Below are 25,917 nucleotides of genomic sequence, written 5' to 3' on the forward strand. Positions count from 1 at the left end.
ACTAGTGGACCACGGTCCACGGTTCGTGATATCGGTGGTATCGTTCGGCCCCTTTGCCTGGGAGGGGATGTGGATAGAAAGACGTGCGAAGAGGGATGCTACAAGGACCTCTTGTACTTGTCTTGCTCATACTTCCAGTGTGACACTTTTCCGTCCAAAATATACATTGACTATACATGAAGTTACTCATTTGCGAATAGTATTCTGATTTGTTATTGGAAATCAACGCTTTGTCTCATGTCTACTCGTACTGTTCTTCCTTTTACGCCGCATTACCTGATCCCCCTATCGAACGATGTTCGAGTTTCAAGCATGGTACATATTGGCAAACCATCTTGATTCTCAGAGACATACAGTAATTCGTACTGTGTTGTAGAAATGCATTCATTGTAGGGACGCACCATAAAATTTATGATGACTCTACTTGTATCAATCTCCAGTATTCAGTGTTGAGACTGTACAGTATTCCATCGTCAGTCGTACAGTACAGCCATGACATCCTCTGTACAATTTATGTAAACGTCGGTATCGATAGCGTAAGAGCATTGGATGTCAAAGTGTATTACACCTCTTGATCAATGAAGTACAACCGATATGCATATATATGTATGTTGGATCATGCACAAGCAGATTTAATTACAATAAGCAAATGTTCGATACCATGTTATTTACATTTTTAGTCTTGTCTCTCTCGTCCACATCCCACTTGGGCTTGAGAAGATCGATCAAACCCACTTCAACGGACCATCCCCCGCAGGCGTAACGGAATGTTTGATCCCTCTATCCTTGTACTCCGACCCCTGTCCAAGACCAGGAGAAGGAGAGGGTTTCGGCGTGGTGATAGAAGTTGTATTTAGTGGTCTGAGGGATTCCAAGCCTGCTTTGGAGACTCTTCGGCCTGGTTGCAGGGTCGTACGGTCCACTGGGGCTCTGCGGTCATCATTATATCATCAGCTTTGATCGATCATCATTATATCATTAGCTTCGATCGATCATCTATGAGACATCTGTACACTTATAGGATCAATGCTCCTGTCCAACAGTACTTGGGGTACTATCTGATAAATTTCGATAAAGCGTAAAATCAACCCACCTTCGATGATGAACCCACTGTCCATTCTTCCTCACCTCCCTTTCATCTCCCACCTGTCGTCTATTCTCGTCCGCATCCTCCTCACCCTTCTTTTTATCCCTCCCCTCCCCTTCTTTCGAAGTACCTTCGATCGGAGAGATCCTATTGACAGAAGAAGTAATATCCAAACTATGCGACCACGTAGGCGGCAAACTCTCCCTCGTCCTATTATTGCTCTTCCTCCTCTCCTCTTCTCCCGAACTATCTTCCTCCCCTCCATTCCTCGATCTAGACCTACTGGAATGTCCATGACCAGACCCATTTGAGGAATCTCCATGAACCCCGCCAGATTGTTTCAACCCTAGTTCGGATTCTTCAAATTGCATCAGTTCAGCTACGAAGCCTATATTCGGTGAGATGCCTTTCCTCCGTTCAGCGACGTATGCATAGGACGTTTTCAGTGTCCATGCGTTGGCGTGGATTAGGTAGGCGAGGACGACGGTGACGGATCGGGATTTGCCGGCTTTGCAGTGGACATAGGTCGGGGCGGAGTGGAGTCTTGCGTCGTCTGGGTGATAAGTCAGGGGCATCAGCCGAGTCTCCAATCAGTGACAACTGGACGAGCAGGAACGGAGTGATTAGAAGGAAAAACCAACATCACGAAATGAAGGAGTAGAACAACTTCCAGAGAATTGTAGGATACGGAAAAGGACTCCGAAAGATATAAAGCCAGAATAAGAGTAGCTTGAGACGACACCAACACTCACCTAAGAACCCACAAGACTCCCTCATCCCCCTCCCTACCCCCGACTCCTCTACGATATCCCTCATAGGTATCCTATGGTACCTATCGAAATTATCCCTCAACTTCAACGTCGCATCATCATCACATTCCAGCGCGACGTTCAATATCCGCTTCACACCCAGCTTCTTAAGATGATTGACATCATCGGTACTGGTAATTTCCGGTCCGAGGTATAAGAACGAGGGAAGGATAGTAGATACAATAAATGGCGCGATCCCGTTTTTACCTGCTCCAGCGCCTTCTTCTAAATCTGAATTTGATTTGTCTTTGGCAAAACCCCATGATTGGCCTGGTAATGGGGTTTTGGGCTGGTCCGCTCCTACCATATCTTCATCGCGCCCCACTAGGTGCTTGACATCGCCAAAACTACTGGGTGAGGGAGGTAATTTCGATTGTTCATAGCATAACGTTTGGAACGATCCTGATCCTGTCGATCCCGGTTTAGGGTTGGGCGATTTAGGTATATTCAATGTAAATCCAGGTGAACGAGGTGACTTGATACCAGTACTGGTAGTGTGGGTATTGACAGACAATAAGTCCGATTTGGATTTTGGAATGAACCCTGCACCGGGTGTTGGAGGAGGTCGGTCATTGTCCAGATTGAACGAACCGATAGTAGCGCTTTTCAAAGGCTTGTCAAGATTCAGACTCAATTTCGGGGTACGCCGGGAAGTTGAGGGACCGTTCATATGGGTTCCACTACCACCTGTAATAGACAGAGAAGGTAGATTGCGTCTGTTGGTATTGTCAGGTCTGAGGGAGGGCATCGAGGGACGCTGGTTAAGTGCTCTTGGAGGGGATGAAGGTGGGATAGGAGGTGGGACGGGCGATACGTCATATGCGGGGGCAGATTTCGGTGGAGGGAGTGATGTAGCCAACGAAGGTCGACTGGAAGTACTGTTCTCTCCGCATACCAACACATCCTGAGCGTTCGATGAAGATAACACACTGGTCCAACCGCCTTTCAATACTTTCACAGTTGATTCTGAATGTTCGAGTAAAGCCTTGATTATCCCATATAGTACTTTTGCTAATTCGTCCATAGCTGTCAATCCGACAAGGACCACATCGAGATGTTTATCTGTTTCCAACCCGTCCCATACAGATCGTCCAGCTTGGGTGGATACGAACCCGCCAAGAGATTCCCAGTTCGTCGTACCCTGACCGCCTGGAGATTTCCGTAGTCGCTTGAAAATGAGAGATGGTATGGAAATATTGGCTGAGCGGGGTAAATGAGAATCAAGGAATGAACCCAACGGTCTAGTATCGATGATCAACAGTTGTGGAGATGTCTGTAGTAATCGTAGTGTCTCGTCTACATTGATCGTTTCACCTTCAAAGACGGATAATGATTGTGGTTGTTGCTGCTGTTGTTGTTGGGAGGTACGCATGAAGTCAGGAGTAGGAAATCCGCTGGAGTCTTTCTCCGAGTCCGAGGCGGGTAGAGGAGAATCTAGTGGTCTGGCTCGTAGGTTCTGTCGTACGGTCTTACGAAGGAGTGAAAGATCTTGCAGCTCGTTAGATAGGGAACTTGCACCTATCATCATCACACAATATCAGTCATGGTCCATAGATCTGCTCGTCTGGTCTTTGTTGAGAAAGGGAGACAAGAGAGATGCGACTCACTATCACTCATGACCGAACTAGCCGTCATAGGTCTATTCGCCTCCATCTCATCTCGCTGAATTACTATCTCCTCATCCAGTCCTACCGTTTCCCGAGCCTTTCCAAGATTCAACGGTACAGGTCTCCTCTTCGTTCCGACCGGACTCTTCTCTCTACCTATTTCTAATCCCAACGGTGTGGACTTCGATCTGGCAGGGAATGTACCATTCGTCTTGATCTTCGATTTAGTGGGCGACGAAGCTTTAGCTTGTGATGGAAAAGGTTGTTTGGCCGAGGTGGGTTGAGGCGAGTCAACGAGATAGGGTAATCCGGGCGAAGATGATCGTGAGGACGAGGCGCTCGAGCTTGGTGATCCATTTACATAAGTGAATTCTTCCTCACGGCTGCCCACACCGAGGAATCCAGGATAGAAGGTGGAGGACGATATGCCATTTGTGGCTGCAGGAGGAGGGGGAGGGGGAGTGGACCGGTAGGGTTGAGAGGATCGTTTGGGACTTTGACTTTGGGTTGACATGTTGCTGTTGCGTATGTGGTTTTGACTGATGATTTACTGTCTTGAGACCTAATATACAATTTTGATATCGATATGAACAGCTTTTGCGTTGATTCTATACCTTGAGGCTGTTTACAGACGACTTGCACGGACCAAGTTCAGCTAGAAGGTATTGTGTACGCTCTACTCTAGCTGGGCATGGTTTGGTTGATTTGATCCGAGACTATTGACCTGGCTAACCTTTATTCCGCCTAACCCTTCTTTCGGATGTTCCAATGTAAGCAAATGCTGGATCGAACGCGTTGATCTAGGTCATACGGACAGTAAGGGATGAGGCTAGAAGTACAAAGAGTGGATATATGTTGATACGGTGCTGATGAAAGGAAAGTAAAAGGTGATACTGTATAGGATGTTGAAAGGTGGGTTATGGGTGGTTGTGGTGGTTAAGGTGGTGGGTATCAACTTGACACCTGACGCGAACCTGTTACTATTACTTGCTACTCAATCAAATGAACCAGCGTTTCAGAGTGGCTCATCCCTGAATTGCATACATGAAATAACGTTACCGCCTCAACTTTACTTTGGCCCGTTGATCTACTCTACGATCCGCAGGCTAAGATGACCAACGGGACATGCATGTAAAAAAAACAAGCTGAGCTGTACCCTCCGTTCGTGCATAGTATACGAATAATACACAGCGACAGAGCTAACACGGACCAGATGAACCTGAGAAGACTGTTAATAAACACCGTGTTAAAGGCACATAGCCCTTGTCCCTTGTTCCTTCTTATGCTTAAGCTTAGATATCAATCAACATGTCAGTCGTACAAGGCAGGCATACATTACAAACATCACATGAAATCATCATCGCTCCATTGTTCTTTCTCCGCAAACGCTTCTTCGGTGAACATCCCATCGTACGAACGAGCCTTCTTTTCTTCTTCCCATATCTTCTTTTGTTCCTGTTCTTTCTTTACCTATATAGTGCGTTGGCGAACGTCAGCTCACTATGACAGACAATTCTTCGATGAGTATAGCTTACCCTATCTATCGCTTCAACTTTCTTTTTTTTGCCTTCTTCCCTCAACCTTTCCTGTCGTTCTGCTTCGTGATCCACTTCTTTCTCTATTTTCGTCTTATTCAGTCGATTCACAATGGCGTTATCTCGTGATGGTACGTGTACTGATTGATGAGCATCGCTGCGTCAATAAGCAACTCTCACTGCTTGAGGTAATACAGCAGAGACTAGCAGCTGGGAATGAGTTAGATTACCACTTACCTCGCTTCACCTTCTTGTCCGAGTGGAAGGATACTTGCCCAACAGCCATATCACCCGATTTCTAAGTCGAAAAGATATGAGCTATCGAATCCATAAGGTGAAGTGATTATGCCAGCTCACCTTGAGATTGGTAAAAGGTGTATATATGACCTATAAACTGTTTATCAGCTTACGGTCCATCCTTCAGGAACGATTAAGCTCACAGTAATATTATCTTTTTTGTTCCCTGAACGGATTGTCAGCTGCGTTCCATGGTAGAGGATGCTACAGCTCACCCTCTATACTATTCGCCTTAACCAGCTGAGCCAGATCCATCACCAGAGCAGGCGGGAGTTTATCCCATTCTCCATGCGACTGCTCGGCCATCTGGCGAAGATACACATGCGCAGATGAGAGCTTACTGCATTACTCATGTCAGCTGCGCACCTTTTAGAGACGCGAACAGAGGAACTCACTCGACATGGAACCATATATCCGTTGGTAGGCCGTATTTTAGTAATTCCTCATCTACATGAACATCATCAGCTTAGAGGAAAGATGGGAGAGACGAGGGGTGACGGACGGACTTTCGACTTTATCTCTTCCCCTGTATGATAGTGTTGCGATCAGCTGGATGCTCAATCTCGGGCTCGACAGCTGAGACTTACATATAGATCGTAGCCGGTGGACTGACAGCTGTTTATCATTGTCAGCGTGATTCTCCGTCGAAAGATATGGGTGTTATTGAGCTGGACTTACCTTTCGATGTGAAGAAGATGACCATTTTTCGTGGATTACCTGATTGTCTATCCGTGGATGATGGTATTGATACCAATCGTCAGGTGATATTGTCGTGTTCTATCTATTTCTCTTGGTTTATCGTTGTCTGCATGCATGCATGCATGCAGAGTGGAAATGTTGAAACAGATGCAATGTTTCAAGTGAACATCCTCCACCGACTCTCTGGTTGCTGCTATTTCAAGTTAATCCCGTAAGTATCGGCGAGTGTGGCACTTGAGCACATGGATGCCCCGCGTTTTTGATTTCTTCGGTTCTAGCTTAGCTTTGAACAACGAGGCTTCACGTCCATGTTGATGGTATTCCTTCATTCCTTCTGGCATCAACCGGTGAGAACAGCTCAGACACTCTTGATTCCAAGGCAAGATCTCGAAGCGAGACCATCCACTATCATGTCCTCGGTAAGCTCTATACGCTGCGACTTTTAGTCGAATTTAGCTGACTTTCATGTCATTTTTGATTCGCACTTGTAGATCGACGAGTTCGCCATACCCAATACGATCCTTCGTCATTTCGACCTATCGTCTACACCATGGAACGACCTTACTTCGCCGTCTATTGAAAAGCGAAGGAAGGAGTTACCGGAGGCGAAGCTGTTCTTTGATAGGCTATTGGAACTGGTTGGATTGGATGGTACGTATTGCTTTCCTTAATTTGCATTCCGACTTCATCGCACCTTGGCTCATCCGTTCTGCTTTGTGTAGGTGCATCGCTGTACCCTCCCAATACACCCGCAGCCATACGTAGATTATTACATTCCATCCATTCCCTCGAGTTGGACAGACTGAAGAAGGATTGTTTCTACTATTATCTCCTGAAGGATTACGATTCCTCCTCTGCTATCCAGCTACAAGCTCAGCCATCTATGGAAATCGACGAAGAGAACGAAGGTGGTTCAAGTATTAATGGTAAACTACCCAATGTACATGGTGTACCTAGCAAGGCTCAAAGTTTCGCTAAGAAACGATGTATGCCTTTGACCTGGATTAGGTTTATGGATGGTTATTGGGCTTTGGACCATGGTTTATATGATGTAAGCATTGCTTATCTTCCCCCTTCATATGTCGGGTACCATCCACTGACATATCTTGTTAGACCACCGTATCATCACTATCTGACCCATCAATAACCACCCTAAACTTTGTTCCCTCAATCCTACAAACGCTATACAAGAACGTCGCACCCTCCTCTCACGCCTTAGATCTCATTTACAACTTCCTCAACTCCACTCACCCAGAATTGGCAACAAGGGAAGAAGAAGACATACGACTAATCTCCCTCGCCTCGGCTGGAAGCCTCTCTCAAGCATTTGCATTGATTAGATCCAACGAGAGCCCAGAGGAAAGGAGAAGACAAAGAGAGTTAGTATGGTTATGGATCCTTGGTTCTTCTTCGGTAGGGAACAGACAGCAACAGCACATCCAGACAAAATCGCTGAAAGAATTATTACATATCCCCTTATCGCCCGAGGAGAACCAGCATCTCCTTGATTTCCTTATTCATCCTCCACGACGCAATATCCCAGCAGAGGGATTAAGCATGTTACATGACTTGATCACATTGCGCTTGATCCACCAGGGTCAGTATGCCGAGTCGTTGATGTTGGATAAACAATTATCTGGAAGTGGCGAGAAGGAACGTCAGAGTCGTAGAGAGATGGTCAGGGAGTTCATATCGATCTTACCTAAAGCTCAGAGAGACGCTTTGTTGTTCGACATGGAATCCAACAGCGCTTCTCAGGTGAATGGAAATGGGAATGGAAATGAAGCGAGCGAAGATATAGACATGTCCTCTTCATGGGTGAACGTCAACACCACTGCTCCTTCGAACGGTCCTTCATACGCTCAAATCGCCTCTGAACCACCTACCATCCCTCTTCCATCGGCTGTTCCCCCTCAACCCACCCCAGCTACTTCAGCATCAACTTCGACTTCCACACCGGCGCCTGTAGCTGCCCCCACGCCAATCAAGGCATCTACAACCCACACATCATTATTCACCGCCTCCCAAAATCCCTCTATCCCATCACCTCAGAAACCCTCTTCACCCTTCTCCGGTCCACCGCGATTCTCCAATTCGACTTCTGCTGGTCCATCCTCTGCCGCTGCAGGTCAGATACACTCACCCCGAAGAGTCTTATCTGGAAGTCCATTCAACTTACCTCCCAGCTCCAAACCTAAAGGTAGTCCAGCTACCACACCTAGATTACCCAAGACTATCATCAACGATGATGATGAGGATGAGGAGGACGGTTCGGTATTAGGGAGGAGGAGCACAGTCAGAGGGAAGGGGAGGGGTAGCACAAGACTGGGTAGGGGCGCTTCGATGAGTGTCGAACCTGAACCTGAACCATCAGCTTCAGCTGAATTGGAGAATGTAGAGGAGAATCATCCTATTGAAACCATAAATGAAGAACCTTCTTCCTCCACCCAGCCTCAGCATACCGAACCTCCCAAATCAATCAGACGATCTAGGAAAGTAGTATCAGGCAAAGAGAAATCAAGGGAAGGAAGTATCACTCCACCCAGATCAAGGTCCAGACAACCTACTGAACCTATCACACCAGGACTCAACGGTATGCCAGGAGCATTCTCTCAAGATGATGAGATGCCCCCTCCCCCTCCGAAATTACCTGAGAGTGTTCAGCGAGGCGGTAGATCCCGTATTACAAGATCTGCCTCGCGAGCAATTCTGGACCTGGATGATGGAGAAGAAGAGGACAAACATTCTCCTCCTCCTACTAAGAAACCTAAATCTACGAGAAAACCCAGAGCTAGTCTGGCACCTAGTGATATTTCCGAGGTGGGGAGTGTTACGCCCAGTGTGCGGAGGTCTACTAGGAGTAGAACCGGAATGTCGGTGGGGCCTTCGGAACAGGGGAGTCCGACGCCTAGTCTCGGTGGGAGGAGTAACGCGGGCACTGGAGATATGAGGAGGAACACTAGAGCGGGGAGCGCGACGCCGAGAAAAAGTACGAGAAGTAAGAGGTAGTGTCGATAGAATCTTGGTAGATATGAGTGTAGTCGAGGTGAGATGTAGCGAAGTTGAAAGCTATGTCATTGTACCTGGTTTGGACACGGGGTGTCTCTTTATTGATGAGCATGGAGCATGGATGCTTTGATGAAATATGAGGCAGAAGTTGGATCTCTGAAGCAAGCAGTTGAGGTACGACGAATGACTTACACGGTAGTCACCGAGTATTCTGTATTCGCGTCGCTTCTAAGAAGAACGTCATAGCCTTTACCGAGAAAGTGTGTACTTGGTCAATCTATGAGGTTGATAAAGTATGTATTTTGCACAAATGAGAACATCATAGCGACTAGCGTAAAGCAATACCTTGCCAAGGACTATGGGTTTCTCTCGACAGATATAGTCATCATCCAAGATATATCCTGTTCCTCAGCTCTTTGATCATCTCTCTCAAAACTATATATCATTAATCCACTCAAGACAAAGCTATGATAATATCGATATAACCCCATCCAAAGCAAAGAAATGACATCGACCAAGCGCCCCTCCTCCCCTTCTCCAACTCCAATCGACCCACCAGCAGCACCACCAACCAAGAAACCCCGGTCCTCTCCACCACCAGCTTCGACCAAATCCATGTCGTTGCACTCATGGCTCCACCCCACCTTCCCACCTCCCCTTCAATCCCACTCACCCCCCCTCCATTCCTCCTCGTCAACCTTCCTATCATTCACACTCTCCCACCTCCCTCCATCACATATCACGTCCCTCCCATCGCTCGAAAAAGAATGCCGCCGGATAGTCAGGGAGTTGAACGTCGTTGCGTTAGTTGGCGATTTGGTATCCAAGAATGACGAAGGGGCGTTTCAGGATGGGGAGGGGAGGGTGCAGGGAAGGGGGAAAGAGAGGGTTAGAGAGCCTGATCATCGGATGTGGGCGGTTAGGACATTGGCGTTGAGAGAGGGGAGGGATGGGACGGGTGGGGAGGGGGATTATCAGGTGGGTGTCTATCCCCTTCTCCATCTTTGCCTTGTTTCGAATACTGGGTGGGAAGGATTTGTTGCTCTACATTCTTCACCTCTTGTCTGATGTTCAACACCGCTCATAATCTTTTGACTCTTTTGGCTGTGCAATTATCGTAACTTAAGGAAGACAGCTAATTCTTTTATCCGATGGGATAGCTCCTCGAAGCTTCTTTTGATGATAATGAGAAGTACGGCGGACAGACTATCCTGAAAGCTCTGAGGGAGAATAATGGGATTGACGTTCTGACTGTATGTTGTAGATGGGTGAGTGGTATGAGTTCATCATGCCTGCGTCACTGTGCAAATCCACAAGTGTATAAATGCATAGGGTGCTGATCATCGTTGTGCGTATGTAGTACGGCGGCGATATGATAGGAGTGAGTCTACCGCTCCCCCTCATGCGTGTAACTGATACTCATGTGATTCTGCACAACCTAGCCTATCCGATTCCAGCACATAACAACCACAGTACTCACATCCCTCAAATCGACCCTGAAACTCATGACACTCCGAGACCTACGTACGAGTCTGGGAACGCTCGACGAGGAAATCGCATCGCTCAGATCCGGTCTAGCGCCAAGTCAAGGGGAGCAAAATCCAGCTCAGAATGGTGATAGTGGGAAAGGCAAGTACGATGAGATAGAGGATGAGAAGAAATTGGAGAGGTTGGTTGTGGCTCGAGAAAGGACGAAGGACGCTTTGGAGAAGAAGTTGGGTAAACCGACTTAGGGTGAACTTCTGGGTTGCACAAGACGGAGAGTGCACACATGTCTCGTCAATCGACCGCTTGATGAACTCATCGTTAGGTAGTCACATCGTCTTGCCTCCGAAGGCGATTGAGACATCATGGGCACGTCTCATGTCAGATACAACGAGATGGATCGCTCTGTCGATGTGGTGCGGGAGAGGCTACTAAGACTTAGCAATGTCTGATGGTGACGGGTAGACGTTGAGTGGAGAATCCATAAATGCATTATGCAAATGTTGTATTTTATACTTTCCATACCATGAGATCACACAGCCCGTCTTTCACCAGAATAAGCATGTGATCCTATCTTTCCTAACCCACTAAAATGCCCAAATGCCTGTCTCTTCTTCATGCGTTTACTCGTTAATCTTGGCGAGGATCTCGGCATCTTTGAAGAGGTGATATTCCTAAGTCAAACATATGAAGTATCAGCAGGACCCTAGCCTAAACAATAATAGTAAATATTTGAGTAGAGGGGGAATATTTCTTCTTATTCACTTCTCCATCTCCGTAAAAATGATTCCTGGAGATTCCAAATACACCGCATTTCTTCTATCTTACTTGACCAGTCCAACATAAGCTAATAATGAATATAACTCACCTCCTCTCCGACCTTGATGGGACTTCCACCCCAACCAGGTAACAATACTCTATCACCGACCTTGACGCTAACTGGGCTCACAACTCCCTCCTTGTTTGGTGCACCTGGTCCGACGGCGATGACGGTAGCTTCGGGGAGAGGGGATTGGGTGGCTGATGAGGGGAGGAAGAGACCGGTGGCGGTTTTCTATGATTGTGGTAGTTGACACAAAGTCAGCAAGTCTATCGCTTTTGAATCTCCATCGTTGAGTATGTCTCGTTTGGTTTGGTACTTGATCATATGACGTGGGCACAGGTGAGAAGCGGTGCAATGATACTCACAGTCTCGGCTTTGAATCGCTGGACCAGCACTCGGTCGAGGAGGGGTTGGAGGGATTTGATGGATTTGAAGGTGGTAGACTACAAAGCGGGAGTGTGTTAGCGAATCGCTTTCTGGAGGTGGCCACGGGCCAAAGGAGAGGGGATCAACGACATGGGGAGGCGTATACATAGGAAAGTCTCGCGCGCAGAGACGCTCACCATTTTGACAGGCTTAAGTAGCTAAGATGAACCAGATGAATTGTTATTGCACGAATGAAATTAGGGGAATCAACAAATATCCTTCGGTCATCCATTTCTGCGATCTGCAATCCCACAACCAAGATTTCTAGACATTTCCTTTGGTGTAAGACCAAGTCTCCCACGGTAGTATAATTCCGATTATTTCCATCAATCTGGCTTTTAACCGATCATTCTAGTAAACTAGTAACACTCATCCACCCATACGGGCGATTGCTGACTAGCCATTATTTTGATTTTTCAATCTCATCTCCATTTTACTTCGCTTCTTCTTTAGAAAAGGTTTCTTGCCACCCTACTTTACCCAAAACATCATCCACGATGAACGTCCTCCGATCCCGATCTGCTCTCCCCCGACCAGCCAGATTACTCCAATCTGCTACCTCCTCCATCACCAAGAGAGGCTACGCCTCCAAGGATGTCGTCTTCGGTAACGATGCTAGACAAGGGATGTTGAAGGGTGTTGATATCCTTGCTAAGGCTGTTAGCGCTACTCTTGGTCCCAAGGGTAGAACCGTCATCATTGGTGAGCTACCCTCATACCTTTCTCTCTCATCAGGGGTAGGACCAGCTGACAGTGGTTATATGGATTTATAGGCCAATCTTTCGGTGGACCTAAAATCACCAAGGATGGTGTGTCCGTAGCTAAGGCTATCACTCTCAAAGACCCAGTGGAGAACCTTGGAGCTCGGTAAGCTGGACATCCTTCTCCGATTCATTCCTTAGCTAACTTCTGGTATAGTCTCGTACAGGATGTTGCCTCCAAGACCAACGACACTGCTGGTGACGGTACCACCACCGCTACTGTCCTCGCCCGAGCTATCTACTCTGAAGGTGTGAAGAATGTCGCTGCCGGATGCAACCCTATGGATCTTAGACGAGGTGCTCAAAAGGCTGTTGACAAGGTTCTCGAAGTCCTTGAGACCAACAAGAGAGTCATCACCACTAGCGAGGAGATTGCCCAAGTGAGTAAAACTGTCGATTTCATGCCGCAGTATTGATATCATCCTCCTTTTAGGTCGCTACCATCTCAGCCAACGGTGACACCCACGTCGGAGCCATCATCGCCCAAGCTATGGAGAAAGTAGGCAAAGAAGGTGTCATCACCGTCAAGGAGGGACGAACGATCGAAGATGAGATTGAGATCACCGAGGGTATGAGATTCGACCGAGGATTCCTCTCACCATACCTCATCACCGATGCCAAGAACCAGAAAGTCGAACTTGAGAAACCCTTCGTCCTCCTTTCCGAGAAGAAGATCTCAGCTCTCCAAGATATCTTGCCATCTTTGGAAATCGCCGCTCAAACCAGACGACCATTATTGATCATCGCTGAGGATGTTGATGGAGAAGCTTTGGCAGCTATCATCTTGAACAAGCTTAGAGGTCAACTCCAAGTCGCCGCTGTAAAGGCACCAGGTTTCGGTGACAACAGGAAATCCATCTTGGGTGATATTGCCATCCTGACTGGCGGTACCGTCTTCACCGATGAGCTGGACGTCAAGTTAGATAAAGCTACTCCCGATCTTTTCGGTTCAACCGGTTCAGTCACCATCACCAAGGAGGATACTATCATCTTGAACGGTGAAGGTGATAAAGCCAACATTCAAGCTCGATGTGAGCAGATTAGAGGTGTCATCAACGATGCTACTACCAGCGACTACGACAGAACCAAACTCCAAGAACGATTGGCCAAGTTGGGTGGCGGTGTTGCCGTCATCAAGGTTGGTGGTTCGTCTGAAGTTGAGGTCGGAGAGAAGAAGGATCGATATGATGATGCTCTGAACGCTACTCGAGCGGCTGTGGAGGAAGGTATCGTACCAGGTGGAGGTACCGCTCTTTTGGTAAGTCCACTCTCTCTTCTTTCGCACCTCAGTGTCTAAAAGGACTGAGCTGATAAGGTATGTTCATGGCCACAGAAAGCATCCATCCAACTTGAGAACCTCAACGTAGACAACTTCGACCAAAAGCTCGGTGTCTCAATGATCCGACAAGCGATCCGACGACCCGTCCGAACGATCGTCGAAAACGCCGGCGAAGAAGGTTCAGTAGTAGTTGGTAAACTCTTATCTGAGGAATTCTCATCGCAAGACAAATTCAACTGGGGATACGATGCCGCCACCTCCCAGTACAGAGATATGATCTCTGCTGGTATCCTTGATCCTCTCAAGGTGGTCAGGACAGCTTTGGTCGATGCCTCCGGTGTGGCCAGTTTGTTGACTACTTCTGAGGCTTGTGTGGTTGATGCGGAGGAGAAGAACCCTCCTCCTGGTATGGGAATGGGAGGTATGCCAGGCATGGGGGGAATGGGTGGAATGATGTAAAGTGATTCTCGTTACGAGAAATAGCATAGCATCTTGGAGGTAGGAAGGAAGGGTAGTACAAAATAAAACAATACTTGTTATAAAAACATACTAAAGAAATGCTTGTAGTCGGTTTTGGTATATAGCATTTTGCATATCTTCGTAAAATCATGATGAATGACATTCCCAGCTCAGCTGATACTTCATCTCTACTCACAGGACTGACTAACATGTAAGGTGTGTTGTCAAAATTTGACGATTTGTGTTTTTTGATAAAACTGTTATCAGGGGATTGCGTTCGGTTGTTCTGGGCGTCCAAACAAAGTAAAGTCGAAGTGATTTTGAATGAAATGGTTGTGTTGCCTGCTATATCAAATGACTTCGGCAAGCTGTCAGGACGGTCATGTACAATACATCACTTGTATCACTATGATGTTTTATAGACGAGCGAACGGAAACGTCTGAGTCCCTACGTCTGAAAGATGTCACGCTCCCCTCACACATTTGCTAATTTCTCTTCCCTGTCTTGAAATGCCTTTGAAATACTCACAAAGGCGACATCGCGATCCTTGAGAAATTGCAAGAAAGTCTCAACAAACTTCGTTTCGACCTCTGACGTAAGACTAGCAGCGAGGCTATTCAGATGACCTGTGATTATCGCCGTATCAGCTTCAGTGGGATGACCAGTCGAAAGAGAGTCTATCATGTATCTCCAGAGTTGTTCGATAGACTCTGGATTCCTCGGGGCGCGTTCCATATTTTGATATAGCGCGGTACGCTTTGATCGACAACTGACGATCAGGTCTCGCCATTTTTCCGTAACTGCACTATGTTTCTTGCAATCTGCTTGTATGGCTCTCAGAATGTTCAAATTATCCACACGAAGAGAAACGTCCGAAATTCGATGTGCGCTGTCTTTGAGAGTGGTCGCTCGGCTGGCTAAGTCTTCGAAGACGTTCTTGCATGAATGTCTGTCTGGTCCTGTGTTCGTCCCGATCAGAGGGTTATCAGTGCTGGAAGATGACATGGTGCGTAAGAACAATGTTCCTGGAAATCGTGAATACTTCGAGTTTCAGAGTCACGATTGAGCGGTTGTTAAGCGGAACACTGGACGTGTCGGTGGAGTATCTCGTGGGATAGTCGATTCGAAATAACCTCAAACGACACTACAATTATTCAAACCCCTCACCCTATTTTCATGAAATTTCAGGACCTTCAGGACCAACAGAAAGGATAGCCAGGGATCTTACTGTACTTTGTATTATTACAGCGCTTTGCATCTCACAACGCCACACCGATAACTCAGCAACTCGAGGGTGGGGTTCAAGAGGTCATGCCCTACACAAACTGATCTGGTTGATCTTGAATGATGGTCCAGCTTCAGCGGGTGAAAGACTGGCGTTGTATATATGCATTGTACGGACACTCATGTAGAGGTTCGCACTGGACGGTCTTCACTGTAGTGAATAACTGAAGCAGGAAGAAGAAAAGTCTAGATGCATGAGATGCGAAGATTTGGGTCAGACGGATTAGACCGACGAAGATGAGATCATCGCATACCATTCCGGTTTATCCGGTAGATCAACCATCTTACAGTTCAAGTATTTCGTCATGTTGTCCCGCTCTTCGCTCTCTGTATAGAAGTACCACCTAAGTCCTGCCCTCTTATCACCAACTTGGTGCTGTACAGAACTACACACAAAGACATGTCATTCCTCCGAGGCTACAACACCCTCCCCCACCACCTCACCTGCCCCATCCGTCCCTTCATCCGCGACTCCCCCTCACTCCCATTCGACGTCCTATCCCTCATCCTACAATACCCCCTACCCCTCTCCACCCTTCTCGCCCTCGCATCTTTGAGTAAAGAGATATACGATCTAGTCATTGATCGGATATACACCAGTGTGAGGATACACAAAGATAATATCGAGTCATTATTCTGGGGGATAAAGGAGCTGGAAAGACCTAAAGTTGGTCCGGGGAGTTTTCGGTACATACCTCCCTGCGAGGTTGTCGGTACGATCAATGATATGAATGATCGGTACTCTGTCCTTAGGACGGTGGATAGTACGTTGAGTGGGATGGAGAGTGCGGGATATGGAGCTGGATCGATTAGTAGGGGATACAACCCTCGAAAGAGCCTGAATACGAAGTATAGCCCCTCAGGACGGGGTGGGGACATGGTGGGACCAAACGAAGAGACGGAGAAAAGAAAGATAGGGAATCTAGGGAGAGTGAGGGAAATGACGATACTTGATGTGCCCAATACGCAGAGTATCCAATTATTGGCCCAGCTGTTCCCCACGCACGAGGGATTACTTGGGAGTATCGAGAGGATCAATGTGAATCTCAAGATGATCAGAACTTTTGTTCAATATCGTTCAAGCCATAATGGTAGATCACACGATTATTTGGTGATCGTGAACAAACTCTTGCGAAAGTCCCATTCCCACAGGAACGGCTCGAGATTGACGATAAATATTAGGAATTCGCTCAGGGATATGCCGATGGGTGTTAGGTATAGAGAGGATGATTTACTGGGATATGTGGATAGGGGGGATGTTGAGTGGGTGATGGAGCGTTTGATGGATGGGGTGGGGGATTATACGGTGTGTTGGGAACACTAGTTGGCGGCCTCGTTGAAAAGGACAGGAAACTCCAAGATCGAATAAGTCGAAGATGGTTCGCTTCAATTCACGTCAAGGATAAGATTAGGAATAGAGGTGATTGTGAGGTCAATTCGAGTATTGACCTCATTTTGAGCCCCGACGTTGTAATCGAGCTTTTCATCAATCTGTGGTACGTTCATCTATCTCGTCCTTGTTCTAACAACTTCTATATCTATATGTCTATAAGCTATATACAATGAGTGAATATATTGTATGACCCCCGTAAAACAACGATACTACCAAGAAAATTATCCCAATTATTGTATAAAATGTTAAATGTATGTTGTCAATGATCAATTACTGGCGGAGAGATTGAGTGACCAGCATATCCTGCGCCTTATGACCATTGCTAGATACCCCAAGATGTCCTGGTCTTCATCTGACTGGTTTAGCGTTTACTGCTCCTCCTCATCCGTCGGTGAGGGCTGCTGCTGACGGACCAACATCTCTTCCTCGTGTACCATGCCCAGCGCCAAGACAGTCAGAACGCTGACAACGAGGTTGAAGATGAACACAAGGTGTAAGGCATGCTCGTACGCATTCACAGCTATTTCCCGTTGTTCAGGTGAAAGGAAGGGGATGGATGAGGTCGAATGCCGGATGTCGTATATGACCTATTTCCAAAAGAGGTCAGTTTTTTTCGTATCACCAGTGAGGCGATGTACCGGTATCTGATATGCAGATGATCCAATGAGTGTGAAATTGTCCACTGACTTCTTTGGCACCTGGTCCGACAATGTTTTTCTCCAAATCCTTCTGCACGGCGTATTGTACAATGGCTGCACTTATAGCTACACCCAGAACTTGACCCACGGTTCTGAATAGGTATGACACTAGTGGGTACCCTGATATTAGCTTGGGACATCGCATTGTCGCTTCTTCAAATTATGCTTGATGGATCTGGCCGGGAGGTAAATATGTGTTTGCTCAGGAACTCACTACTAGTAGCGACAGCCGTCTCACTCCTATCCCTCCTCGTCACATGCGTCATAAGTGCCACCAAGCTCGTCGTCAACACACCCGCATACCCAAATCCACCGGGAGCTTGGGCTAGCCATGTCAACCAATCTGGCGAATCTTGCTTCCAGAGTAACATTCCAACTGAACTCAAAACCATCAAGCTAGAGCAGGCGATACCCAAAAACCAATATTTCCCTGTATGCCTCATCCTCCATCCTACAAATAACGACCCGACACCAATCAGAATAGAGTTCGGTAGCAAGTGTGCACCAGCATTGGAAGACGATCTGTTCTGAACAATGGTGAAGAACAAGGGTATGTTGTACAAGACCGAATATTGACCTAGGACCATGGTGAATGATGAGATGGCGATGGCAAGCGGTGTTCGGCGAGTCAACATTTGAAGAGGCAAGATCGGTTCGGGCGAATAATATTTCTCGACCAGCACGAACCCGATCAAGAAGATGCCAGAACCGAGGAGCAATCCCCAGATCAGGGGATCGGAGAACTTGTAGTCTGTTCCGTTGGCTCTGGTGGTAGATGTCTTGATGGACATTGATAACAGGAGAGCCGCAACTGCTAGGGCTAAAGCCAGAGATCCCAACCAATCTATACGACCAAGCTGTTTTCGCCAGTGCGTAGATTCACTTGTGACTTGATCCGAGGGGGCTGTAGGATTGCGTGGAGTATTGACGAACGTATAAATACACATTGCTGTAACGAGAAGTAAGGGCACTTGAATGTAGAAGGCTTTTCTCCAGCCGAAATGGTCTGATATCCAACCTCCAATAGGCCCACCAAGTGCTCCGCCAATGCCCTGGACACAATAAGATCGGACGTTAGCCGTAGTCCAACAGGAGATAGAAGCGGTAAATTTGTTTATCCTTCTATGGTGGGTAGGAGGCCGAAAGACCATAAGTCTGTAGCTCACTCACAAATAGAATATTGACATAACCCTGATACATCCCCCTATGCCTCAGATCCACCAGATCATTCATCAGGATCGCACTGACACTACCGACCCCGCCACCCCCGATGCCCGCTATGGCTCTTGCAGCAATCAAGCTGTTCATAGTCGGAGCGACCCCGCAAAAGAATGTACCCAGAGTGAAGAAGAACATTCCCGTAAGATGTGCATTTCTCCTGCCTATGAGATCTGACAGTCTACCATATATAGGGGTGAAGCAGCATACCGACAACAGGTAGGAGGTTCCGAGCCAAGAAACTTGAGTTGCAGCGTTGAAGTCCGATCCGATATCTGATAGCAGAGTTGAGACCAAGGTTGAATCGAATGCGACGAGAAAACTACCGCACCATAGCGAAAAGCATATCAGGCGGAATCGCAGGGCTGATAAGCCTGCGATGTTGTGATGCTCCTTCTGCGAAGGATGATCGGACAGAAGTGAAGTTCGTTCGTCCATTACTGTATCGATGCTGTTGGGAGATGGGGTCGTATGGAGATACAATAAAGAGGGAAGACGAGAAAGATCAAAAGGCGAGATGCTCTCCAGATAAGATTTTTAGGTGGAGTTGCATACTAGTATTGAAATTCCTCGTTATCTCTGGAGGTCCGTGCTGCTCGGCTAATTGACTACCCCTACTGCTAAACCACACACACTTCGGTCATAGCCGCTAGCCAAACTACACTACTTAGTATTATCGAAATGTCTCAGGGAAAACATATGGGGTTCGCCAGCAGGGCGCAAAACCCAAAGGTTGGGATGCTAAATTCCATTCTTGACGTCTTCGATCGAGATGTCGTGCAGTGAGTATGTAGTTTATAGACCAGATGACACCGACTTGGATGAAAGGTAGTCTTCAAGGCAAACCCGGCAATACAAGGTCGTCTTCTGACATGACGTTCTTTGGTGCAAGCAATCATTGTGATACCCTGGTGAAACTAACAGGTCACGATGTGATGTGTCCAATGAAATGAAATGAAATGAAATGAAATGAAATGGCAGCCCGGCAGACAGTGAGCTGAAAGCTGAAAGAAAGTTGATGATCGGACGCCCTCATGCCTTTTCTGATATCCCAACGTCAAAGCGTTGTCGCTGTTCGTAACGGTCGTGTGATGGCATGGACCCAGTTATATCAGTACTACGGAGTAATAGGTACAGCAATACCCAAAAACGGGATCAAATTCGGTGGGCTGAGTGTGAGTGGAGTACTGGTACTGGTACTGGTACTGGTACTGGGGGAGAGTGAGTGGGGAACAGACAGCCAAAAGAGCTAAAAGCTTATCATTTCTCAATTCAATCAGATTCAAAATTCAGATTCATGTCAAATCACACACCACACTCAATCACAAACATCTGTTGTACTTGACCATCACTCCTCTTCGTATACACAGCGGCAACCATCAAACGATATCAACATCATCTTTACCAACATCTCATCGCGTAGCTTCAACTCGATGTTTCCCTAATCACCGTTTCCACGGAATTACCGACTCACATAATCCATCCATCCCTTTCTTCTCCTCTACCTCACCATCGTCCTCAACGACCTAGGGGTCAGAAGTGGACATGCTGATCAACTATCCGTCGCGGGTGATGGTGGCGGATGCGCTGGGTTATATGAGTATAGGATGTTGGTTATGCGCTCAATTACCGTGAGTTCACTCGTGAATCCCTCTTTGGGCCGTCTCTGCTTTAGATGGGATGATGCAGGTGATCCGTGTTATACTGACTTTGGGATGGTACGTTGGGTGTGTGTAGTCAAGTGATTAAGAACGCATCTCTGAGGTCATGCGAGGGACTAGCACTGCCTTTCCTGTGCAGTTGGCTGTTCGGTGAGTAAACTTGGTTCGGATATGCTTCTGGCTAGTCCTGTTGATTGACCATCCATACTTGGCTAGGGGATCTTACCAACTTGATAGGATGTCTATTAACAGATCAACTACCATTTCAAGTGAGCGCAGTCCTTTTTCTGGCGGTAGTATTGCATCATGTGCTTACAACTACTCCGACTTTGGCCAGACATATCTTGCAATATACTTCTGTACAATCGATATGGCGTTAGTCGGCCAATATATACATTATCGCAAACCGTCTCCCAGGGTTTCCACCTCAACAGGCCAAACGCCAAGATACGTATCATACAACACCCTCATCGCTTCACCCCATCAATCACTCATCTTACCCCCCTCCACCGCCCCACCGGGAGGACGGACCCGCTCATCTTCCGGCAACTTCATCACTTCCTCTGTACCCAATACCGCTCGACCTTCGCGCTCGCGACGAAACCCGACATACAGTCACCTCCCACCGCCAGACATCAACGTCACGTCCTCATCGCCTGCCGACGGCTCCTACGCCGCGATATACGAAGCTGCGTTGGATGTTGCTCGCGCAGCCGAGAGGGCAAGCCATAGGCGGAGAAGTAGATCGAAGAGAAGGAAATTGTCAAGGCAGACTTCAGCTTCTAACGTTTTAGATGAAGAGGATCTGGCAGATAGCTTTCATTCCGAATTATCCAACAAGTCGTCATCAACTATCAACGGTGGAGCACCTGCCAGTCCTAGGAGGTTGACTCAGTCTACAGGGACGCTTTTGAATGATAGTCGAGGAAGATCCATGACTAGGACACCCATACATCCCGTCTCGCCTCTTCCACCATCGAATTCAAGCTCGAACGATAACTTGGAAGGATTGCCTACCTCTGGTACGTTGGGATTGATATTGGGTACGGGCGCTCAAGCGGACTTGCAGATGAGGGAGAATAAGCGGAGTCAAAGTAGGAGTCTGAGTTTGGTTAGAGGATCTGGAGGGAGAGGTGGGAGAAGAGCTGCGGGAGTTGCGTTTATGAGTCTTGGTTTGTTAGTTGGTTGGGGAGGATTTGCGAATAATGCAGGAGGGCCTGTAAGAAGTGTTGGGAAAGTACTTGTTGGACCGACCTCAGGGATTTCAAATTATTATCAACCATCATCATATGACATCGACATAGATTCACAAACACCATCATCGTCAACCTACCATACCGAGAGCAATCCGCCAATAGAAGATACCCAAATTAGAGAATACGTAGATTCGATTTTATACACTGATCAGAAAGATTCGCCAACCGCTCCGCCACCTCATATGCCTGAAGATCCACCTTCGTTCCAACGTATAATAGGGAGGATATCAGCTTGGGCGTGTACTACTCTGTATCTTGCTTCGAGATTACCGCAAATATGGAAGAATGTGAGTGATTTTGGGTCTCATTCTACCTTTCTGATAAAAGTGTCCAGAAGAGGAACGAAATTGAATCCTTACCCATCCTTGTTCGATTGGAAGACGGTGTAACGCTGACTTCTGTCCATTTCCGAATACGCAGTTCCAGCGCAAATCGGTAGAAGGTTTATCGATCTTACTATTCGTGATGGCGTTCTTAGGAAACGTGACCTACGTTTCTTCTATCCTGTTAAACCCCGCTGGAGGAGGGGATCCGAACGAAGCTGGACATTATCTGTTGGAGGCATTACCGTGAGTCATCATTTCTTCACACCTGATGGAGTATACTTCCCATGTCTATCCTACGCCTCCACGAATGATCGACTTGCATTTGTTGACGCATGCTGATCTCCCGACTAATCCAGATATCTACTCGGATCAGGCGGAACATTAATATTCGACCTAACCATAATGATCCAGTCAGTCCTATACGGCTCTGCACCTCCCCTCCCTATCCCACCTACACCTATGGAACGTTCCTCCCGACGCAGAGGATACTTTACGAAGAGGAAGCTCAAACATATTGAAGATGGTTTCTCCCATCCGCACCCACACGCGCATGTGCGAACACATTCGTATACCCAGCAGTCCTCCTCTCAACAACACGAGAGAACACCTTTGTTACCTCCTCCGAATATTCAGAATAGTCTGGGTTTGGGGATAGAGGTGAATGGGAGTAGGAGTAGGAGTAAGTCGCCTGAGCAGAGATTGGGTGGAAAGAGGACGGTAGATGAGTATCAGGGAGGATGATCGATCATTGGCAGTAAACCATCATACAACAACGCATCCCTGTCATCTCAGACACATACTCATAAAATCTCATTGCTGGACTGTATATAATGTGACGAACGAACGACCTGTTGTAATATACCTGTTATTCACTTTGCTTTCTCGCGAGCTGCCAAGTAGAGATGATATAGATGTAAAGCTACGAATTCATATATGAAGGGGTGTGTTGCACTTGTTTCACACATTTTATCCCAAACAAGGAATCACTCCTATTTGACTCGATGCCATCCCGAACCAAATGAGTGTGTCTTATGCTGTCGGGCTCTAAGCAGGAAGCCATGGCGATTGCGTAATACCTCACTGTCTATGTGAGTGAAAAAAGAAATGGGATTGGCATAAACAGCTTCGAGAAATTATCACCAGGATGCAGTCAGCAGAAAAACATCCATACTACTATTGACATCATATTCAAAGCCCGGCGAAAGTCTCGAAATTGGTAGTTTTAGGTACGAGTGCTTTTCAGCTTAAGAGTTCGAGTCTCTTCTTTCGTATTAAACCCCTCGGCACTTATGAGCATCTACCTGAACCCTCAGATTCAACATGATATAACGGCTCGGGTTCAAGGTTTCTGTCAGACTCGTTTCTGAGTGATCCACCGGCTTTGATCAACTTATGGTTGATATCATTGGCATAATCATGCAACTTCATACGATACCAATGCTCTGTGGGCTTGTCTTCTGAAGCACTGGCTGGGTCATCAAGTTGGACCACAGTGCGATCGTTCAACTCGCCAATTGGATCGCGGGTGAAGTCTTGAGATTTCTGTTCAGAGCAGGATCCGTCCTCATAATCTCTCTTGAAGTCTCGATGGCATTCGACGTCTTCATCTCTCCTCTTGCAGAAGTCATGGAAGCGTGTAAAATCTTCCTTCAACAGTTCAACGGCTTTGTGATCCTTGTCACTGGCAGGAATCCTGTCTATATTTCTTAAAAGATTCTTCAGGGCTGAGGGATTGTTTCTGGTATTGGTATTGAGGCAGTTGATCATCGAGACGAACAGCTCGTTGCCATCCATCTTGCTCGAAGTGCCTTCGATGGAGGGGGACAGGGATGAACTCTCACTTTCGTCCGGCTCTTTAATAATCACCGCCGCTCTCGATGGATCGGCGGACTCTCTGAGAAGACTATCAATGGCTTCTCTACCACGTGAAGTCGTATGAGAGTCGCCTTCAATGCCAGTCGTTTCCCACAACTCCGTTTCTTTGTTTTTCTCGAACATCGCCTGGGCGTTGGCTCGTGCCCATCCTCCGCGTGCACTCCCAGAATTGAAGACAGCGTTATATCTATTGTTGAACACTCCTGTCTTAATCACATTGCTCGCCCACCTGAGATGATCGTCGGTCTCCTTGCTCCAGTGCTTCAATCTATATAGAAAGCGATCAAACTCCCTCAACTCGAAGTCCGTAGCTGAATCAAAATTTGCGGTATCTTTGCTTTGACCATCTCTCATCGCCTCCCGCATACTGGCGGTAGCTATTTCACACTGTTCTAAAACCTTTAGAGATACCTTAAGAGGATTTTGAAAGCTTACGCCATTGTATGAGGCAAGATCATCCCTTTCAAGCTCGAGGTCTTCGAGTGATTGACCTCCGATGGGTTCAACAGTTTCAACAGTAGACCCACCTCCCGTGGCTTGCAAAGTCTCGTTAATATAGCCTTCGATACGTCTCCGGACTTCAGATCTACTGTCATCGATGATAGGGTGAATAGAAGATTGCATTTAGTCTGAACGTTTGATCAGAGTAGCAGTAGAGTTAAAGAGACATATTCGGAATATCTGAAGGGGTTATCCAGTCGACAAATTATTGCTGAATTTATACCCGGGACATGTACCTCTACGGTCAATCCGCCCATCCTTCTCACAACCTTTTGTCGAGAAAAGAAAGACGAAGCCAAGTACTTCAGGTGAAAAGAGGGGAAGAAGTTCGTACAGGGAGGTCTAGACCCGCTCCACATCTTGAGAATCCCTTATGAGGAGTGCACCGCTTTTAACGCGACCTTCCGTTGATGAATTTTGAGGACAAACCCGGCAAAGCCGTGGAATGAGAACGAGACAAAGGTTGGTCAGGTCGTCACGACCACAAATTCGTCATTCGTCTTCGATCACTGACTGTTTCAAGGGATATATAATCATCTTGCAGTGGTCCACTCCACGAGATACTGGCAACTCTCCTTGTAATAGTCCGCGAATACAGGGACCACCACTCCCGATAAAAGGGAACTACAAGACCAGTCTTAGGAGCCTGAGACACAGAACGGAGATACTTCGCTAGCAAATACGAGTTCGCCCAAACGACTAGTCGGAAGCACTCATAGCGAGTACTCCAAGTAAAGGTATAAATAGATGAGGTGCGAGATCAGTCACGTAGAAGCTGCCCCAAGAAATGTATATCGTATACTCTCGCATATTCGTTATTCAGTACATCGTCTCGCATCTCGACTTCGTATCTTATTAAGAGTACATCTTTCGACCTCTTACACTCCTTCGTGTGTTCTTATTTCCTTTTCGCCCCATGACGCTTCGTCCCGGAAGATTTCGCATCAAGGAGGCGCCGTCAAAGAAGTGACATGCTAAGATGTGGAACCGAGAGAAGGAGATCAGCTTGTAAAGCTAGAAACATATAGACTCACAGCCGCTCACTCCTTGCATGGAAGAACAGTAAGGCAGTGCAAGACCAGAGAGCGAAACAAGATGTCGTCAAGGATAACAGGTACAGCGGAGATCGTGTGTCTCTCGCTGAGAGTGCTGGCAATGTTTAGTGAATTCCAAAGGTCCTTGAGTATTTCAGCTTCGCAAACTTGTCTAACCTTTGAATGTAGCAATGATCCGCTCTAAGCGCAACGAAAATCTGATACAATAACGAAAAATGCTCCTCCTCATCGGTTTACCATGTTTGCCTTCAGTCCTTCCGTAAAATCGCCACACTTCCCGCAGGATTGACTTGACCAGGTGTCGGGCAGAGAAATGGGCTTCCCGCTAAGCTTCCCTCAAGAAACACTATGAAAGGACTATCCGCGTCTGGCT

General features: G+C 47.1%; 10 protein-coding genes across 10 annotated transcripts; 5 read left to right on the plus strand and 5 right to left on the minus strand.

Annotated features, from left to right (window-relative positions):
* Positions 1–725: 725 nt before the first annotated feature.
* On the minus strand, positions 726–4,017 carry I302_105001 (uncharacterized protein; the record flags this gene model as incomplete). Its single annotated transcript, XM_019195502.1, has 4 exons — positions 726–930; positions 1,094–1,640; positions 1,840–3,414; positions 3,504–4,017. The coding sequence occupies 4 exons, from the start codon at positions 4,015–4,017 to the stop codon at positions 726–728; spliced, it is 2,841 nt and encodes a 946-aa protein (XP_019042325.1).
* An 830-nt stretch (positions 4,018–4,847) lies between these two features.
* I302_105002 (uncharacterized protein) lies at positions 4,848–6,038 on the minus strand (the record flags this gene model as incomplete). Its single annotated transcript, XM_019195501.1, has 10 exons — positions 4,848–4,973; positions 5,039–5,178; positions 5,276–5,336; positions 5,396–5,425; positions 5,479–5,501; positions 5,551–5,675; positions 5,731–5,782; positions 5,842–5,861; positions 5,923–5,950; positions 6,014–6,038. The coding sequence occupies 10 exons, from the start codon at positions 6,036–6,038 to the stop codon at positions 4,848–4,850; spliced, it is 630 nt and encodes a 209-aa protein (XP_019042324.1).
* A 406-nt stretch (positions 6,039–6,444) lies between these two features.
* On the plus strand, positions 6,445–9,043 carry I302_105003 (uncharacterized protein; the record flags this gene model as incomplete). Its single annotated transcript, XM_019195500.1, has 4 exons — positions 6,445–6,453; positions 6,526–6,685; positions 6,757–7,085; positions 7,148–9,043. 4 exons carry the CDS (start codon positions 6,445–6,447, stop codon positions 9,041–9,043), a joined length of 2,394 nt encoding a protein of 797 aa, XP_019042323.1.
* A 504-nt stretch (positions 9,044–9,547) lies between these two features.
* Positions 9,548–10,776, plus strand: I302_105004 (uncharacterized protein; the record flags this gene model as incomplete). The annotated part of the gene is made up of 4 exons (XM_019195499.1): positions 9,548–10,021; positions 10,204–10,311; positions 10,404–10,424; positions 10,486–10,776. The coding sequence occupies 4 exons, from the start codon at positions 9,548–9,550 to the stop codon at positions 10,774–10,776; spliced, it is 894 nt and encodes a 297-aa protein (XP_019042322.1).
* Positions 10,777–11,151: 375 nt separating this feature from the next.
* I302_105005 (uncharacterized protein) lies at positions 11,152–11,917 on the minus strand (the record flags this gene model as incomplete). Its single annotated transcript, XM_019195498.1, has 4 exons — positions 11,152–11,202; positions 11,397–11,582; positions 11,717–11,794; positions 11,915–11,917. The coding sequence occupies 4 exons, from the start codon at positions 11,915–11,917 to the stop codon at positions 11,152–11,154; spliced, it is 318 nt and encodes a 105-aa protein (XP_019042321.1).
* Positions 11,918–12,274: 357 nt separating this feature from the next.
* Positions 12,275–14,276, plus strand: I302_105006 (heat shock protein 60; the record flags this gene model as incomplete). The annotated part of the gene is made up of 5 exons (XM_019195497.1): positions 12,275–12,479; positions 12,551–12,644; positions 12,696–12,918; positions 12,972–13,796; positions 13,872–14,276. 5 exons carry the CDS (start codon positions 12,275–12,277, stop codon positions 14,274–14,276), a joined length of 1,752 nt encoding a protein of 583 aa, XP_019042320.1.
* A 1,685-nt stretch (positions 14,277–15,961) lies between these two features.
* On the plus strand, positions 15,962–16,885 carry I302_105007 (uncharacterized protein; the record flags this gene model as incomplete). The annotated part of the gene is made up of 1 exon (XM_019195495.1): positions 15,962–16,885. One exon carries the CDS (start codon positions 15,962–15,964, stop codon positions 16,883–16,885), a length of 924 nt encoding a protein of 307 aa, XP_019042318.1.
* A 437-nt stretch (positions 16,886–17,322) lies between these two features.
* Positions 17,323–19,308, minus strand: I302_105008 (uncharacterized protein; the record flags this gene model as incomplete). The annotated part of the gene is made up of 4 exons (XM_019195494.1): positions 17,323–17,541; positions 17,642–17,760; positions 17,867–18,704; positions 18,823–19,308. The coding sequence occupies 4 exons, from the start codon at positions 19,306–19,308 to the stop codon at positions 17,323–17,325; spliced, it is 1,662 nt and encodes a 553-aa protein (XP_019042317.1).
* A 1,107-nt stretch (positions 19,309–20,415) lies between these two features.
* I302_105009 (uncharacterized protein) lies at positions 20,416–22,854 on the plus strand (the record flags this gene model as incomplete). Its single annotated transcript, XM_019195493.2, has 6 exons — positions 20,416–20,501; positions 20,608–20,681; positions 20,748–20,800; positions 20,869–22,074; positions 22,208–22,356; positions 22,470–22,854. The coding sequence occupies 6 exons, from the start codon at positions 20,416–20,418 to the stop codon at positions 22,852–22,854; spliced, it is 1,953 nt and encodes a 650-aa protein (XP_019042316.2).
* A 546-nt stretch (positions 22,855–23,400) lies between these two features.
* I302_105010 (uncharacterized protein) lies at positions 23,401–24,612 on the minus strand (the record flags this gene model as incomplete). Its single annotated transcript, XM_019195492.1, has 1 exon — positions 23,401–24,612. One exon carries the CDS (start codon positions 24,610–24,612, stop codon positions 23,401–23,403), a length of 1,212 nt encoding a protein of 403 aa, XP_019042315.1.
* Positions 24,613–25,917: the final 1,305 nt, after the last annotated feature.

This window comes from Kwoniella bestiolae, chromosome 3 (genome assembly GCF_000512585.2).
Source record: "Kwoniella bestiolae CBS 10118 chromosome 3, complete sequence".
NCBI classification, from domain to species: Eukaryota; Fungi; Basidiomycota; class Tremellomycetes; order Tremellales; family Cryptococcaceae; genus Kwoniella; species Kwoniella bestiolae.